At 41.7% G+C, this 15,350-nt stretch overlaps 2 protein-coding genes across 4 annotated transcripts in view; one reads left to right on the plus strand and one right to left on the minus strand.

Moving 5' to 3' along the window:
• The window catches only part of LOC115409280 (uncharacterized), a 29,641-nt gene extending 20,686 nt beyond the window's left edge, over positions 1–8,955 (plus strand). For both annotated transcript variants that reach the window (XM_030120384.1, XM_030120385.1), the window contains exons 24-42: positions 478–628; positions 823–938; positions 1,161–1,307; positions 1,741–1,891; positions 2,011–2,174; positions 2,832–2,967; positions 3,925–4,044; positions 4,137–4,193; positions 4,568–4,602; positions 4,691–4,808; positions 5,018–5,124; positions 5,654–5,870; positions 6,046–6,164; positions 6,228–6,387; positions 6,746–6,894; positions 7,362–7,476; positions 7,666–7,908; positions 8,008–8,137; positions 8,420–8,955. In XM_030120384.1, coding sequence (XP_029976244.1) covers positions 478–628; positions 823–938; positions 1,161–1,307; positions 1,741–1,891; positions 2,011–2,174; positions 2,832–2,967; positions 3,925–4,044; positions 4,137–4,193; positions 4,568–4,602; positions 4,691–4,808; positions 5,018–5,124; positions 5,654–5,870; positions 6,046–6,164; positions 6,228–6,387; positions 6,746–6,894; positions 7,362–7,476; positions 7,666–7,908; positions 8,008–8,137; positions 8,420–8,585 — 2,601 coding nt within the window. In that variant the 3' untranslated portion in view covers positions 8,586–8,955. The remainder of the gene's footprint in view (positions 1–477; positions 629–822; positions 939–1,160; positions 1,308–1,740; positions 1,892–2,010; positions 2,175–2,831; positions 2,968–3,924; positions 4,045–4,136; positions 4,194–4,567; positions 4,603–4,690; positions 4,809–5,017; positions 5,125–5,653; positions 5,871–6,045; positions 6,165–6,227; positions 6,388–6,745; positions 6,895–7,361; positions 7,477–7,665; positions 7,909–8,007; positions 8,138–8,419) is intronic.
• A 545-nt stretch (positions 8,956–9,500) lies between these two features.
• On the minus strand, positions 9,501–15,350 carry LOC115409655 (C-type lectin domain family 4 member E-like). 2 transcript variants are annotated; one of them, XM_030120915.1, is made up of 8 exons: positions 15,260–15,350; positions 15,055–15,126; positions 12,383–12,496; positions 12,018–12,086; positions 11,568–11,633; positions 11,324–11,475; positions 11,099–11,223; positions 9,501–11,016 (listed from the first exon to the last, which is right to left on the minus strand). In XM_030120915.1, the coding sequence occupies exons 1-8, from the start codon at positions 15,321–15,323 to the stop codon at positions 10,806–10,808; spliced, it is 873 nt and encodes a 290-aa protein (XP_029976775.1). In that variant the 5' UTR covers positions 15,324–15,350; the 3' UTR covers positions 9,501–10,805. The 2 variants fall into 2 exon arrangements, with proteins under 2 accessions (XP_029976775.1, XP_029976774.1); XM_030120914.1 differs by having other exon boundaries at positions 12,383–12,499.

The following is a 15,350-nucleotide window of genomic DNA, read 5'->3' on the forward strand; positions in this document are numbered from 1 at the left end:
GAAAAAAGTCGTTTTCAGATTAAATGACACGAACTGAGCTTAGAAGCCGAGCTGAGTGAATCCTGTCACATTTAGGTCTGTTAGTCATTGAACTGATTTTTTACTGTATTATTGCTGCTTTACTTGATTTATTTTCTTGATGTTTTTAGTGTCTTCATTCATTTATTCATTTCGCTGTATGGTACTCGATGGTGTATTTTGAATACATTTCATCTACACCTGTTAAACTTGTGAGTATTCCCTGTGATGGACAGTGTGATGATTGTATATCAGGGCTCTATTTCACTGCTTTCTGACCATAAACAATCTGAGAGTTATGGTTCAGAAATGCACATACCATAATTCTTTCAACAATGTAAACACAGTTGTAAAAGGAAGAAAGTTTCTGAACTGGATGGAGTTGGGAATGAAGCTCCTCTGACTGTGTGTGTGTGTGTGTGCGTGCGTGTGTGTGTGCGTGCGTGTTTTTTAATGCAGAAAATCGAAACTCCGCAGCCGTGCGCTCTGTGTCAAACGTCCGTTCCGATATCGGAGATGTATGAAAACAAAACCAGTGATAACGTCATCGAGCTCTTCTGCACCAAAGGCTGTGTGACGGCGTCCAAGATCCAGGCCGTCAGTGCCTCAGGTACTGAACTGTTCACCAGAATATTATTATTAAAGAGTTCAAATACAAACAATTCCTGCAGCTTTTCTAATCCGGAGAATGTCCATGTTGGAGCTTTAGATTTTCATGTAACCGGGCAGGGAAGCCAGTAGGACTCTCCCACTCCATTGAATAGCATCATATCAGCTGAATAACCTCCACACCCCTCTGCGCAGGTGCTGCCTTTGATTGTGATAAATGCGGTCGGACCGCGGTGCCGGCTTGTCATCTGGCCATGCCAGACACCACCATACGGAACTTCTGCAGTCTCGCCTGTGCCGTGGCTTTCAAGGTAATATGACCAATAGCAGGTTTGTCTGATTTGTCATCTTTCAGAGCTCTGATACAGTCCAGTTTGGAAGACGACACCATTTCTGCAGCCTTAAGAACACTTGACTTCACAAACTTGAGTTGTCTCGGTTGTGTTGAAGGTCGAGACTGTGCTTCCCAAATCTTACAGTCCTTCTCGCTTTTCTGTAAGTTCTCCTCAGTAATGTGTTGATTTGTTTTGCAGAAAGCCCAGAAAAATATTGCCGCTGGGGCAGACTCAACAGGAGCCCCGAACCAAACTCAAAGCGATTCCCACAAATCTCCACAGAAGCTGCTGTGTCCACAGTGTCAGCGCGTCTTAAAAAGTATCCCCAAAGTCATCTACATGAAGGTGCATGTGGTTCTTTTTCTTTTCAGAAAGGAAGATTCTGTGGACTGGAACTGTGTGCAGAAATGCCTTCAGCAACTACAACTATCTTTAGTGTCGTTTCACAGTTACACTGGAAGTCTGGAAATGCAAAAGACATGGCTGATGTTGAATTTAAGTTCAAAAAAAGAAAAAGGAGCTTCATATAATAGAAGTGACAGGGGTTTACAATGACAGATGTTAATATGATGGCAGTGGACTAGTGAATTATTCCAGTAAACTTGACTTCAGTCAACATAATGGCTCATTTGTCAGTTGTTGTATTTTTTTCAACCTGCTGAAGTTTGTGATGATCAATAGCATCAGATGTTGTTCCAGGTAAAGTGTATTGATTTGATTGTGCTGCTCAGCCAGCTGTTTAAGTGATGGGAACAAACTAACTCCTCTGTGTGTGCAGGACAAACTGCTGTTTGTGTGCAGCACCGCCTGTTCTCAAGACTTTCAAAGAGTCAACATCATCAGGGGCACGTGTGGAAACTGTAAGAATGAGCGGAGCATCAGTGGCATGAAGAAAGTCGATGGCCGACTCGTCTCCTTCTGCAGTGACGGTGAGGAGACTCCCGTTTGTCTCTGACTCCAAACACCATTCACAGCATTTACTTGACCCAGATCGCTGAACTTACCTGAAGGTTAAATTCATAGACCCTCCTCTTGTCTCTCCTCCCAGGATGTGAGACGCTGAGTCTCCTCGAGCTGGAAAAGACGTGCGGTCAGCGCTTGGGCTCGTGTTCCTGTTGCCTCGCGCGCTTCAGGTCGGCAAAGGGCGCCGGCAAAGGAAAAGAGTTTTGCTCTCAAGAGTGTTGTTCGAAATACAAAACGCTTCTCAGTAATGTAAGTAGTAGTGTGTGTGCATTCACGTGCTGCTCAGATTGAGATCGAGGGACCGCTTTTCAGCAATCACTGTTGGATGAAACTGTACATAGGATTATAAGCAGTATGATTTAATTTCACGGTAGTACGTTTTAACAAGACCATAAGTGTACAGTTAGTGTTTTGTGTTTCAGTTTTCATATAAATACAAAGTAGCATGACGTGCTTGACGTTTTCACCCTTTGGGCCCTGCCTCAGGACTTCAGGCAGGCTGCTCCTCAGATATGGGCTGAAGTAAAACAAGAAGGATTTACAGATGTTTCAAACCGATATGAGAAGTTTACATTTTTTTGCTTATGGATTATGAAAAGCAGAAGATATTCTGATATTAAGAATTACCAATTAGGAGAAACACAGAATGTGTGTGGTGTGAAGTTGGGGAGGTTCCGTCTTAAAACTTGAGAGACGTGTCTGTTCACAAAGGAAGTTCAACATTCAGACGTGAAATTTTAAGCGATCACCAACACACATCTCAGCGATTTCACACTTTGAAAACCTGTGATGTAAAAAAAGAAAACAAAAACAAATGTAAAGTCAGTGTATGCTGCATAAATTCAAAGTAGCGCATTACAAACCTGATAATGAATCTCAACTCTTTCACACTTGTGCTTCTGTCAGATGGCAAAGTGTGATTCTTGTGGTCACCAAGGGAAGCTGAAGCAGAGTCTGGCTCTGTTTGGAGAAGTCAAACACTTCTGTGACCTGAAATGCCTTCTACACTTCTGCAGTAAAGTAGCGCAGAAGGACATTGCAGGTACGTTTAGCCTCGTTTGCTGCTTCCTCATGATGCTTCATTTGCCTGATTGTCATTGAATGATCTATTTATGGATGTGATGCACTGTTGGAGACTTTAGCTCAGAAGTAATCAAAAACAATACTATTATGATTTTGTCACTAGTTTTAGTGCATTTACTGAGCGGCGCAAGGGAAACTCTGACTTCTTAAATTGAATTCAGTTCAGCTTTATTCATATAGTGCCTGGTACAACATGCACTTTTAGAAAAACCCAACAATGCCACAGGAGCAAGCATGGGAAAGAAACAATTCCCGTTTTTAAGGAGTAAACCTGCAGAACCAGGTGCAGAGGAGGAGACTTCCTGCTACTCCAGTTTGGGTGAGAGGATAGAAGGAGAGGGATCAGACAGACAGAGGGGAGGGATTCCGCCTGTGTTTCTGACCTGCGTTACTTCACTGATATTTTATTTTGTTAAGAACTGAGGGAAATAAATTCTTCAATTCTAAGCTATACATGAGCAACCGGGGACATTATCTGTGCCAACTAATCAATTAAAAAAATTGTTTTGGTTCTACAGTTTATATAAAAAAAAATTTGTAATTGAACATTTCTAAATTTTAATTACAGTGAATTAAAATGATAACATTATATGGGGTTCTTTAATTATTATTTATTTAAAAATGTAGCAGCAGTATTCCAGAAATATCCTCGTGGAAGAAGTGTGTGGTCACAGTTTGGCGAATAGGTGACTGTGATCTGATCAACTCCACCTTCTCAAGAGAAAGAGTTCCTGGAAAAGGTTCCCACTAATCTGAAGGACAATAGCACCACCTTCTGGCTCAAATAGTGTCCAACACCAAAACGTTAAAATGACCCTTACAATAAAAGACAATTTCTCTTTACTGTATGTAGAATTTGGAATATCACTGAAAACCTTACTGACACTTCTGGTTTTATTTTTCTTTTTGCTCTCAGAGTTATTTCCTCTTCAATCTCCCAACACAACAAAAACCTCTCCTGTCATCACAAGTGTTGTTTCACTCGCTGAGGCTCTGATGCGTCGAGCCAAAACCTCAGTGGCCTCTGCCCAGCATGGTACACACACACACACACGTGCACACGTGCACATTTACTGTCTACGCTGTAGCTTTTGAGCCCAGTAATTGATGCTTTTATCTCCTGTGCAGATTCAAGAGGAACGTCTCCTGTCATCACCAGCGACATCCCAGCCTCTGCACAGAATGGTATGACCAACACACACACACACACATGCACACACACACACACACGCAAGCTCCCCTGAAGAGCTAACCTCAACCAGCCTCCAACCGGGACTACTCTTGCTATGAGGCACCGTGGCCTGATCGTAATCCCAGCCTGAAAACCACGGCTTAGCTGTTTGTTTTGTGTTTTTGGGTTCTATTCTCCGGAGGTCAGACCCAGACGTGTGCTCCAGGTTATGGATCCCTCGAAGAAGAAGAAAAAAAAACAGAAGACCAAACACACACATTTGCACAAAGAGGACTTAATAACAGTGGATAATTGGAAATTTCTCTGCATTTTCCGGTCTGTTGGAGGATTTTACTGATTGCCTTGCTTTTTATTTTTCTGATTTCAGGCAAACATTCAGGCAAAGCTAAAGTCGTCGGACATGTAAGTCAACCAAAATATCATGTAGTGTCAGATCGTTTTCAGTGCTGCTGTTTTGTTTTTGTTTTTTTCATTATTTGCCCATTTTCAGGCCGGCACTCAAACAAAACAAAAGGAAATGAAGAATAAATCCATGCTCTGCACTCCACTGATCCACAACAAAGGAGTGTCCTGCACAGCACAGACGGTGGAAACGGAAGTACAAACAGGTATCTTACAAGCTCATAAAATTCAGCCACTTAATGTAAAATATTATCTATTCATTGTGCTGTGTGTGTGTGTGTTTTTTTTTTAATCTGTATAAATACGTCAGAAAATTGCGCTAACTCACAACTTTGTGGAAGAATATTCACACACACTCAGTCATTGTAATGTTTCCTACTGATTGTGTTCTTTTTCCTTCCTTTGCTGTTTGAAGACAAAGTTGATCCCAGCGTCGTCATCCTGCCTGTGCCCGTGTACGTTCCTCTGCCGATGAACATGTACAGCCAGTACACCCCCACAGCGGTGGCCCTGCCCGTCCCGGTATGTTAAACACGAACATGATCAGTTTTTTACTCCTGAACTGGTTAAAGATACATTCAGTAACTGAACTCTTTTATGGTCTTTGTTGCAGATTTGTGTGTGTGTGTGTGTGTGTGTGTGTGTGTGTGTGTGTGTGTGTGTGTGTGTGTGTGTGTGTTAAAATCAGTGTCAAATTGTGTTATTTGTCTGCATGTAGCTCCCTCTTTCTATATTTCCATGTCTTTGTTTCTCTCTCATCTATTGATCTGTCACTTTCTGTTTCTTGCTTTCTCTCCATTCATCCTTTTGATTTTTTTTCTCTTATTTTCTCTCTCTCTCTTTCTTTCTATTTTTTTAAATACTACATTTATATTCAGGTTTTTCAGTAATAAATCTGTTTTTGTTTGTTTTTTAAATTCTAATTAAGGCAAACATAGTTTTTGAAAAAGTTTTATCTGATCAGATAGAGGTTCATGTGGCCTCGCCTGATAAAAGCTAAAGTGGATTCTGGGAAGCAGAGCATCAAGTCTCTTTTCCAATCTCTCCTCAGCTGCCCGTCCCTGTCTTGCTCCCCATGACGGCAGCCGGCTCCGAACCGACGCCGAAAGAAACGAGCGAATCCATCAGTGGAGATCAAGACCTCAGTCCTGAGACGGAGGCTGGAGAGAACGACAGAAACCAGACAGAAGAAGAAGAAGAAGAAGAGCCACGAGCCCAACAAGGGAGAAAAGAGGGAGAAGGAACCCCCCAACCTGTTTTTAAGATGGGTGAGACCCACACAACAATGATCCACACACACACACAGACACACGCACGGCTGACACAGAAGCACAGCTACACTTTCTTTCAACCCAGTGGTGCAGCTATAACTTTACAAATCATTAGATAATCTTGAACGCCTGAAGATTCAGACCGACTAAACCTTCCCTTCACTCCTCTCAGATTTCCCCTGCTGTTCTGTCCCTGAGCGCCTAACTTCAAACACTCCAGAGGAGAGAGAGGGTCGCCAGCGTTCAGAGAGCCCTCCGCCGGTTCTGCCCCACAACGGCCACCTGAAGGAGGTATGACACCCACAGCGAGAGGGTGGTGTGCTGTTGTATTTCTGACTTTGCCTTCTGTTCAAGGGTTCGGAGCCGCAGCAGTCGCCTGAGACACTTTCGGACGAAGCTTGTTTGAGAGACAAATCCACGAAGGCACACAAACTGCAGACTCAGTGGGGAGTTGATGTGTGGAAGTCGTGGGTCCAGTGGAGACAATCACAGACCAACCCAGGACCCATTTCCTGTATGTTGTTTTCATCCTCTTTTGGATTCGCGTTCTTTTTTTTTTTTTTTTTTTTTTTATTCTACAGTTATGTATTTCTTGTCAGCAAGTTTTTTAGAACAAAGAGACAAATTAGGGCATTTTATAAAAAAACAAAAGAAGCAAACAAAAACTGAGGATATTGGCCATCGTTGGTCATTTATAAGCTTTTCCTTTTTCTCTATGAAATATCCATGCCGTCTTTGTTGCATTTTTTTTTTCTTTTGTGGTCCAAATCTACTCTGCTTTATGTCAGTGTCACTGTGGAGGGTAGACCTGGACAGGCCACCAGATGCTCACACACACTCACACCTTTCTCTTCACTCTTTTCGTCTGTTAGCAGCCGTGATGTTGAAGGAAGAAGTCCTCCACTGCTCTGCTGAAGAACTGAGTGAAGGTCTCTGTTGCTTCATCAATGAGGTGAAACAAGCCAGCGGGGAGCCGCAGACCCCCGACAAGCTGTTCTACTTCTGCCTCTGCATTCAGCAGGCAAGATACACACACACACACACACACACACACACACACACACACACACACACCTGACTCAGTTTGTCCTCATGGCCATGTATAGTGTGTACGTTTTGTGACTCAGACCTCCGTTTGAATTTTTTAGATGACAGTCAGTTTAATTACATGACTGACAGGAAGTCGCCAAACATCAAAATGTTCCCACATGATATCAGAGTCTGAATAAATGTTTTTTGTATTATAGCTGAAGATGATGTTATGTTCAAATTTTGATCCAGTCGGTCTCAAAACACATGACATTTAAAGCCACAGTCTTATATTTATATATATATATATTTTACTTTCAGTTTCGAGATGTGTTTAATCACGCTCTCCTTTTTGCCTTTGTTATAATTGTGTTTTTGGGGGTAGATCAAAGACACATTTCAGCACATCGTGGACCTTTCAGATTTGGTTTTGACTCGTCTGTTTTTGTTTCTTTGTAGTATCTGTTTGAGAATGACCGTACAGAGAACATATTCAGCGATCTGATCTACAGCAGGTTCTCCTCCGAGTTCACCAAGGTCATGAAAAGCTTCAAACCCTCACCCACAGGCAGCGGTGAGTTATTGATCACCTCGGGAAGGAGCCGCCCTTTAACCTGGAAATCATAAAGCTGAGGATTTTGCTTCTGCCCCGTCTGTGATATTAGATACAGAATTATGTGTCCTGTAAAAATGAAGAGGACACTTTGTATTTGTTTCCCTCCATGGTGGAGATTATTCATCAGCTGTCTGTCCGCCGCTGCAGGCCCCGTCTCCTGTGTGGAGGAGGAGTTCCTGTGGGAGTGCAAGCAGCTGGGAGCCTACTCCCCCATCGTCCTCCTCAACACTCTGCTCTTCTTCTCCTGTAAATACCTGGGCTTCACCTCGGTGGAGCAGCACCGCAGGCTGTCCTTCACATACATCAGAAGCTCCAACAGAACCAAGGGCAACGTGAAGACCGCCTCCCTGCGCTTCTACACACCCAAAATAAGAGCCCAGGCAGAGCCGGGTACCGACAGCATCAAATTTAAAGACAAGCCAGTTTCCTCTCGTCGTACGTTATGTGTCCATCATAGCACTGTGTGCGTTTTTTGTGTGTGTTCTTTAGATACAGACGGCGTCCCTGCCAAGAAACGTAAGAAAAATGAGGAGAAGGGAGATTTTGTTGAGATGATTGAAAACTCGGAGAATCCGCTTCGCTGTCCAGTCAGACTCTACAAGTTCTACCTCTGCAAGTGGTGGGTGTTTCCTCTCTCGTTATCTGCAGGATTATTGCTCTGTTTGGAAATTTGAAGCCAGCCAATACAGAGTATCAACAAGCCCACCAGCACTGGCAGCTTTAAAGTGGGAGATGCACGTGTCTCATTTCAACATGCTCTCTTAATTTTCCGCTTCCCTCATGTGAGTTAGCGGGGTGGACAAAATATTAGAAACTCTATTCATCATCGTCAATTAAAAAAGTCTCCAGAGTGGCCCCTCTTCTGTACGATTTAAATGATTTCTCTCTTCTTTCTGTGCAGTCCACAGTCTGTGAGGGAGCGCAGCAATCTCTTCCACCTTTGCCCAGATTACAGCTGCGTTCCCAGCAGCCCTCTGTGGTTCTCACCGACGCCCCTGGATGACGCCACCATGGAGGCCATGCTCGCACGAATCCTCGCTGTCCGAGAAATCCTGCAAAAAGACTGAGGAACCAGGCGCATTCGGGTCTGACGAAGGCAATAAGAAGGCAATAAGCTTTTTACTGCTGTTGTTGACAGGTTGTTTTTGTTAAACCCTCAAGAAGTCATTCCGCCAGGGGCTGCTTTCTCACATATACAGTATGTGAAAAGAGAGCAGATCTGTGACCTTATTGTCCGGGAGTCCAGAGAAACTGATCAAGCTGCTGAATGCACAGAAGTTTATGTTTACAGACAGGTTAATTTGTCAACTTGAGACGTCCAATCACATGCTGAGGATAAGAGGGAGTTTTATTTTAGTGCAGGCAGCTTTTCTGTTTGTTTTTTGTTTGTTTTGTTTGTTTGTTTCTCTTTAGTTTTGGTTCCACTTTACTTTAAATAAACTGAACAACTACAAGTTATCGGATGTTTTATTCATCTTGTGTGTGATCTGTTTCATCTTTAAGTCAACTGATTTTTGTTGCTTTGAGGTTCTGGATATGTTATTTTTAATGAGTTTAATGAGGTAAGTGAGTTCTTCAGTGTGGGGGACTGGGTTTGGTCCTGGCTGTGGATCAGTACGGCAAGCTTGTCACCTCAAGATGAAGAGAATTTGTTTTGAAAAATGTGAACTCGTTCCCGCCGCTGTAGACCTTTGAGCAAGGTGACGACAAGCTCTCAAACAGGTTTGATGTCTGTAGCCATAAAAAGTTGTTTGGTTCACTCATCTTCAGAGCGGTGGGTCAAATAAGTTCCAATTACCTTCGTCTTTGTAATATTGTGTTTTGTTCCGAGCTACAAAAATCCCCACAACAGCAGTAGAGTTTCATCTCACCGCGACTGGCCTGCGAGCGTCAGTCTGTAGCAAAACAGTAAGTAGGAAACAACGTTTGAGACATGGAGCAGGAAAAGAAGAAAATATAAAACAACAAAATAACTGCACAAATAATTAATGAAATATAATTTAAGGCACAGCACAAATACCAAAAATAAACAATTTAGTGAATGCAAATGAATATAATTAAAACCTAATATAATGATAGAACAGCAGTAACCAGTAACCTCACTAGTGGCATCTTCCACTCCTTTAGTACGTTTTCAACTAGAAAAAATTTGAAGGAGAGATCACAGGCACAAATTTACATGATCTTCGTAACACAAAACCCTCAGGTTTCCTGATGTCATTACAACAAAACGAACCTTCAGTATCATCCACAACCAATGATAACATACCAGTCATCGTGACACAGATTTTATCAGGCCAAAAACGGTCATCTTAAGGCGTCTTTATAGAGAAAAAGCAAACGACTCCACTTCAGCGAACATGAAGAGATCTTGAAGGGAACCAGGCTCTGAGGTGGAGACTTTCTGCTGTTTCGTTTGAGGTTGGTGTCTCTGGACCGTCGCATGTGCTCCGCCTGAAACTGATCCTAAACAGAGGTCATCTTGCTAATTGAATAAATTACTCAACTTTTTCTCCAAATGAAAATTTAAATGCTGATTGAATGGTTATTTCTTCCCCACTTTCTTGTATCTACATACAGGTATACAGTTCAGTGTACATCAATTAATCATACAGCAAGCCAAAGGAAGCAGGTAATCGATGACAGCAGATTGAAATAAAATGTGTGAACAAGTGAATTTCTCTGGAACATGTCTTCTGACTGAGCTGCACAGTGGTGTGGTGGTTATCCACCCCGCCCTGAAATATTGATTTTTGGATGGGCCTGGGTGCCTTTTTGTGTGGATTGTTTTTTTAGGGGGGGGGGGGGGGGGTTTCTGAGGACTTTGGTTTTCGTTGCATGTTGACTTTTTAACTGCTCGTAGTTGTGAATGTTGGTCTCTCTGTGTTTGTCCTGTAATAGACTGCTGACGCTGCGATCGGCCCGTACGGAGCTGGACTGATCACAGCTGAGTCTGAGTGAAGGTCAGGGGTCGCTCTGGACAACTGGACAGTCCCTCACAACTCCAGCACTGAAGACGCAATCGCAACTTCACATCTCAAGACAGTTTAAGGGCTTTACATACTATGCAGGAAACGTCTCTTCTTGCCATTTTGAGAAAAACAAAGACAGTTCTTTCTTTGTTGCGGTTTCTGTGTTCACCTGGATGGTGAATTGTTTGGGTTGTTAAAGGAAACGACAACACAGATAACATGCAAATTCATCACGGAAAATCCTTGAACTCGAAATCAGTGTCCTCTGACTGTGAGGCTACACCACTGTGCAGCCCAGCCTTTTGCATCCTATACTCAATTTCTGGCCATACACACAGTTTGAGAAGCTCCATCTGTTCCAGCTTTCTCACAAATGAATTTTTGTGGTGTTTTGCATGATTTGTCAAACCAACACTTCAGGTCTGCAGCTCCACCTTTTTCCCCCATCCTCACACAGTCTTCTCCTTCTGGCTGTGCCCCATTATCTATCCAGTTGTCCGGCTCAGTACCTAACCAAAAAATCAAGCTAAAAGATGAAAAGCAGAATTGGTCAAGACTGGTTGTTTTGGTTGTAGAAATATTACCTGAATGTTTCCCTGCAGTCAGACCTTTCATTCAGTGGTGAGCCGTCAGCCCACCGCCAGATTTTCTCTTCTTCTGAGTCTGTCAGTCCAATCCAGAACTTGTCCTCATCCTCATCCATTTTATATCTCAGTGTCACCTCCAGAAATGTCTACACAGGAAGTTTATTAACATTACTCAAGAAATGTGTGGAGATGTTTAAACACAAAAATATGAACCGAAAACAAAAAGTGTGAACTGAAGTTTAATACCTGCTCATCCCTGCTGTCAATCTTAACCAGATGTGCTGTGTTATTTTCACACCATGTCCTGCTCTTGTTCCAGTTTAATTTCTCGTTGGAAAAGTAGTAACACTTCCCTCCGTTTTGTTCCCAGCCATCTTCACATCTTGTACATGCCTGATCTTTGATTTACCAAAACAGAAATAGGCTACTTGTTTGTGATACAGTCGTTTTCATCAAATGAACCTGAGAGGATAAAAAACCAAAATCTTACTCTCTGCTGCAGTCGTAGCTGTCATGCATGTCGGAGTCGGATAAGGTTTCATGTTTGAGAGTATGCCTGTCATGAAAAAAGAACAATTGATTAATAAGACACATAAATATGAGCAGAAGTAGGACACATCTCAACCATAAGTATATGAGAAAAGTGTGGCGGTGCAAACACAGCTGTGCTAAACACGACACTGGCATGTTAATGGAAAATTATCAAAAAATGCAAGTCTAGAGATGAAGACTTAATTTTTTACCATTTTAGCAAATTAAACCTGAGAAAGTATGATAGTTCTGGGAATAAAAAGAATAAAAATAGCAAAGTAACACAAATGATTTGCACCAGTTTTAAAAGATTAAATTAAAACAAGAGAAACTTGTATATTGTCAACTTCGAGTGAACGACTTGAAGGTGAGCCAGGATGAAAACAAGGTTTCAGTGTTCCATGTTTACCTGTCAGATTTCGCTTCTCAGCTTCCCATTTTATTCTGAGACTTTCCTGGGCTTTCTTGTTATTGAACACTGATTCAAAAGAGGAAATAAACAAATCAGTTTGCATCGGATTTTTCACAATTTAGCAACAACATCATTAAAAGAGTGGAAAAATTACAGAAAGACTGATTTAATTGCCTCTAATGACAATTAGAAATACTTCAGTAAAAATATACAGTGCTTTCTTGAGCACTCCTTAAAACATTTAATATTGATGGTTTGTTTTATTGTTTCTTAAGAAGAATGTCGAGATGCACTCTGTATTTGATGGGTACTACATGAATAGAGATTATTATTAATTTCTCCCGAACTGGACACAAACTCACGGGTTACAGTGAGACCACAGATGGCAGCAATCAGGAGAGCAATGATCACAAGCAGCACAACTCTCTCTGCAGTGACCTTTGACCCTCCACTGGTCGGCGCTTCTTGATGGGAACCTGCTGTACAGATAGACAGAAATGTCAGAGGCATGTAAGATAACGCTTTGAATATCTGACACAGTACCATGAACCGGTGCAGATTAATGCATATAGGCTGACCTGGGCTGCAGCCAAATGGTCCTACGTGTGGAGGCGCCTTTTGATTGGTCAGACTATTTATATAATTATAAATTTAAATGTACTTCAAAAGAAAGTTAGATTCACATGTATTGGTCTGTAAGGTAAAGAGCCAGAAGAAGAACCTGGTTGGTCAGTCATACGTCAGCTCTGCCCTCGTGGCTGTTGATTTGTTTACAAGGCAGACTATGCAAGCTGACGTCGGTGTCGCCGTTAGCTATGGCAAAGCCGTTTAGACATTTATCCGCTTGACCTGATACGTATCTCAGATGTCTGAAAGGTGCAATAACGGATATTATGTCACATAAAGAACTTCCCCACTCCTCCTTCCCTTCAGACTATCGCACAGGTTTTCACATGCATTTGAGAATCTGCAGTTTTTAAAGATTCCTCCTGACACGTGTTGACATTCAGCAGGTTACGAAATTCCGGTTGTGATGATGCTGTGCAAACATTAAAATGACAAGCTTTCCCTGGTGGTCCATTGAGTAGTGTGTTAACCTGAACATGTGGGAGCAAGAGTTTACATCCCAGGATTTAGAGCATCCAGTGCAAAAACTATCCAGATCTGCAGGGAAGGTCTCAATGACTTACAGCATGAACCCCTTCCAAAGAGATTTGCCAAACTGACCTCTCCACTGTGCTCCTGTGTACATTTTTAGGGAAGCTCCACTTGATCAAGTCACTCATTGTTGGATTTGGTCCAAGTTTTAAGCCAGATGCAATTCCTGATGCAACTAGTCTGTGGTTGAGCCTTGCTCAGGGGCCCATGGAGTTGAGCCATGGATGGGAACCAATAAATTTCGAGTTACAAGGTGTCAAGTTGATCAAGACAAGGCCACAACTCGGTCCAAGTTATATTTAAAACGCAACACTTCATGAGGAGGGAGGTGGTGACTGCAATCATTTTAACTTCACCATATTTAGAGACGATGTCGCCTTATAGATAAACATCAGGACAACAAGCTCAAGGTGAAAATAAAACATGACAGCCAGTAATGAGAAAGGAAGTGCAGAAGAGCAGAAACAAGTAGAAAACAAACTGTGTGAAATACAATTGCAAGGTTTTGCTGCCATAAATACTACTTCTTCATTTTAACTTCCTTTTTTTAAATGGAAAAAAGGATGAAGCCAAACTTATCTTCAAATCATTCCTGCTAAAACAAAGCAATCCTTTCATTCACCCAACTTTTGGAATTTTTTTTTTTCATTTTTACTTTGATTCAAGCAGGACTAACTCAAGCCACTTTCAAAAAACAAGCTAAAGTTAAACTGAAAGAGACGGCGCATAAAGATCAGTTTGACACTGTTGAATCAAAATGGAATGAGTTTAATCATCATTTGTTCTGATTCCATCAATCAATCGACATCCTTTGTCAAACTAGGAAAAAAGCTCATTGATTTTTTTTCATGAGACTGACCTGGTAGAGTTTTCACAATAAAAATGTAGTAACAATTACGCTGAGATCAAAAACATCTTAAACCCTTACATCTCAGAGCTGTTGCAAATTTATCAACCTGCCAGGACTCTACGCTCGTCAAGCCACACCTCCTTGGTTGTCCCCAGGGCGAGATATAGAAAGTTTGGTGACCGCTCTTTTGCTGTTCTTGGCCCGAAGCTCTGGAACTCTCTTCCTCTGGATTTAAAGTCTATCACTGCACTTAATGTTTTTAAATGTCATCTGAAAACGCACCTTTTTCATTTAGCGTTTGATGTTTAGCCCCTTTTAGTACTTTGTGTCTTAAAGTGTTTTTACTTATTTATTTTGTTTTACTCTGTTAAGCGCCTTGTGCTCCGTTTGGCAGCTGGAAGGCGCTTTAGAAATAAAATTTGATTGATTGATTGATTGATAGTCACACAACATTAGCTTTTCAGTGTCACATTTGTCACTCCAGGGAAAAAAAAATCACATTAAAGACAATTATATTACTGTTATTACTTTTATCAAATCAGAATTTAACTTACTTGAGTCACCGAGAAACATCCGACAGCGTTAAACACAGTAATGCCTAAAAGATGTATAACATGAAACAATCCTAGGATTGCCTCAAATTGGTTCCCATTATCTTATGAATCTGTCTGATCAGAAAGAGTGAATTAGGTTTGAGGAAATGAAGTGGGGTCTTCAAAAAGATGCGTCTATTGTGTTGTTCCAGCTACAAGCTTAACTGTTTGTGTCCATTGCTACGGTTTAGTTTTCCTTCGCACACAATGAATTTTTGACAGATTACTCACCAACACTAAAGTTGCCTCTATTAATCTTAATTTTTCATAAGTTAACAATTTCTTTACAAAAAGAAAAAACACAGCAACCTTCATCTGAGGAACTATTTCCTTCTTTATATTTAGTGTGAATCAAAGCTAGAAACAAAACAGTTAGTAGGAATTGATGGAGGCTGACCACAGTTGTGATTATTTGTCAGTGCTGGGTACTCACCAGGGGACTCTGTGGATTGCTTCTGTATCTTCACCTCAGAATAAGTGGCGTCAGTCGGCGAGGGAACAGACTCTTCAACACAAAAAAAAGACATAAAAATGGTGGATTAGCTCAGTGAGAAACCAGTTTATGCTGACAGACACCAAAATGTGTATTTCAACATCCACTATAATTAGATTTCAGCTAGATATAAAGACAGACTCACCGTTGGTCTTTTCATTTTGTCTGACAAACTTGACATCGCTGTAGACAACCTCATTTTGGCTCATCTTCCCCACAATGTGATCATCAGCGTC

The sequence above is a fragment of the Salarias fasciatus genome, chromosome 22, assembly GCF_902148845.1.
Source record: "Salarias fasciatus chromosome 22, fSalaFa1.1, whole genome shotgun sequence".
Lineage (NCBI taxonomy): Eukaryota > Metazoa > Chordata > Actinopteri > Blenniiformes > Blenniidae > Salarias > Salarias fasciatus.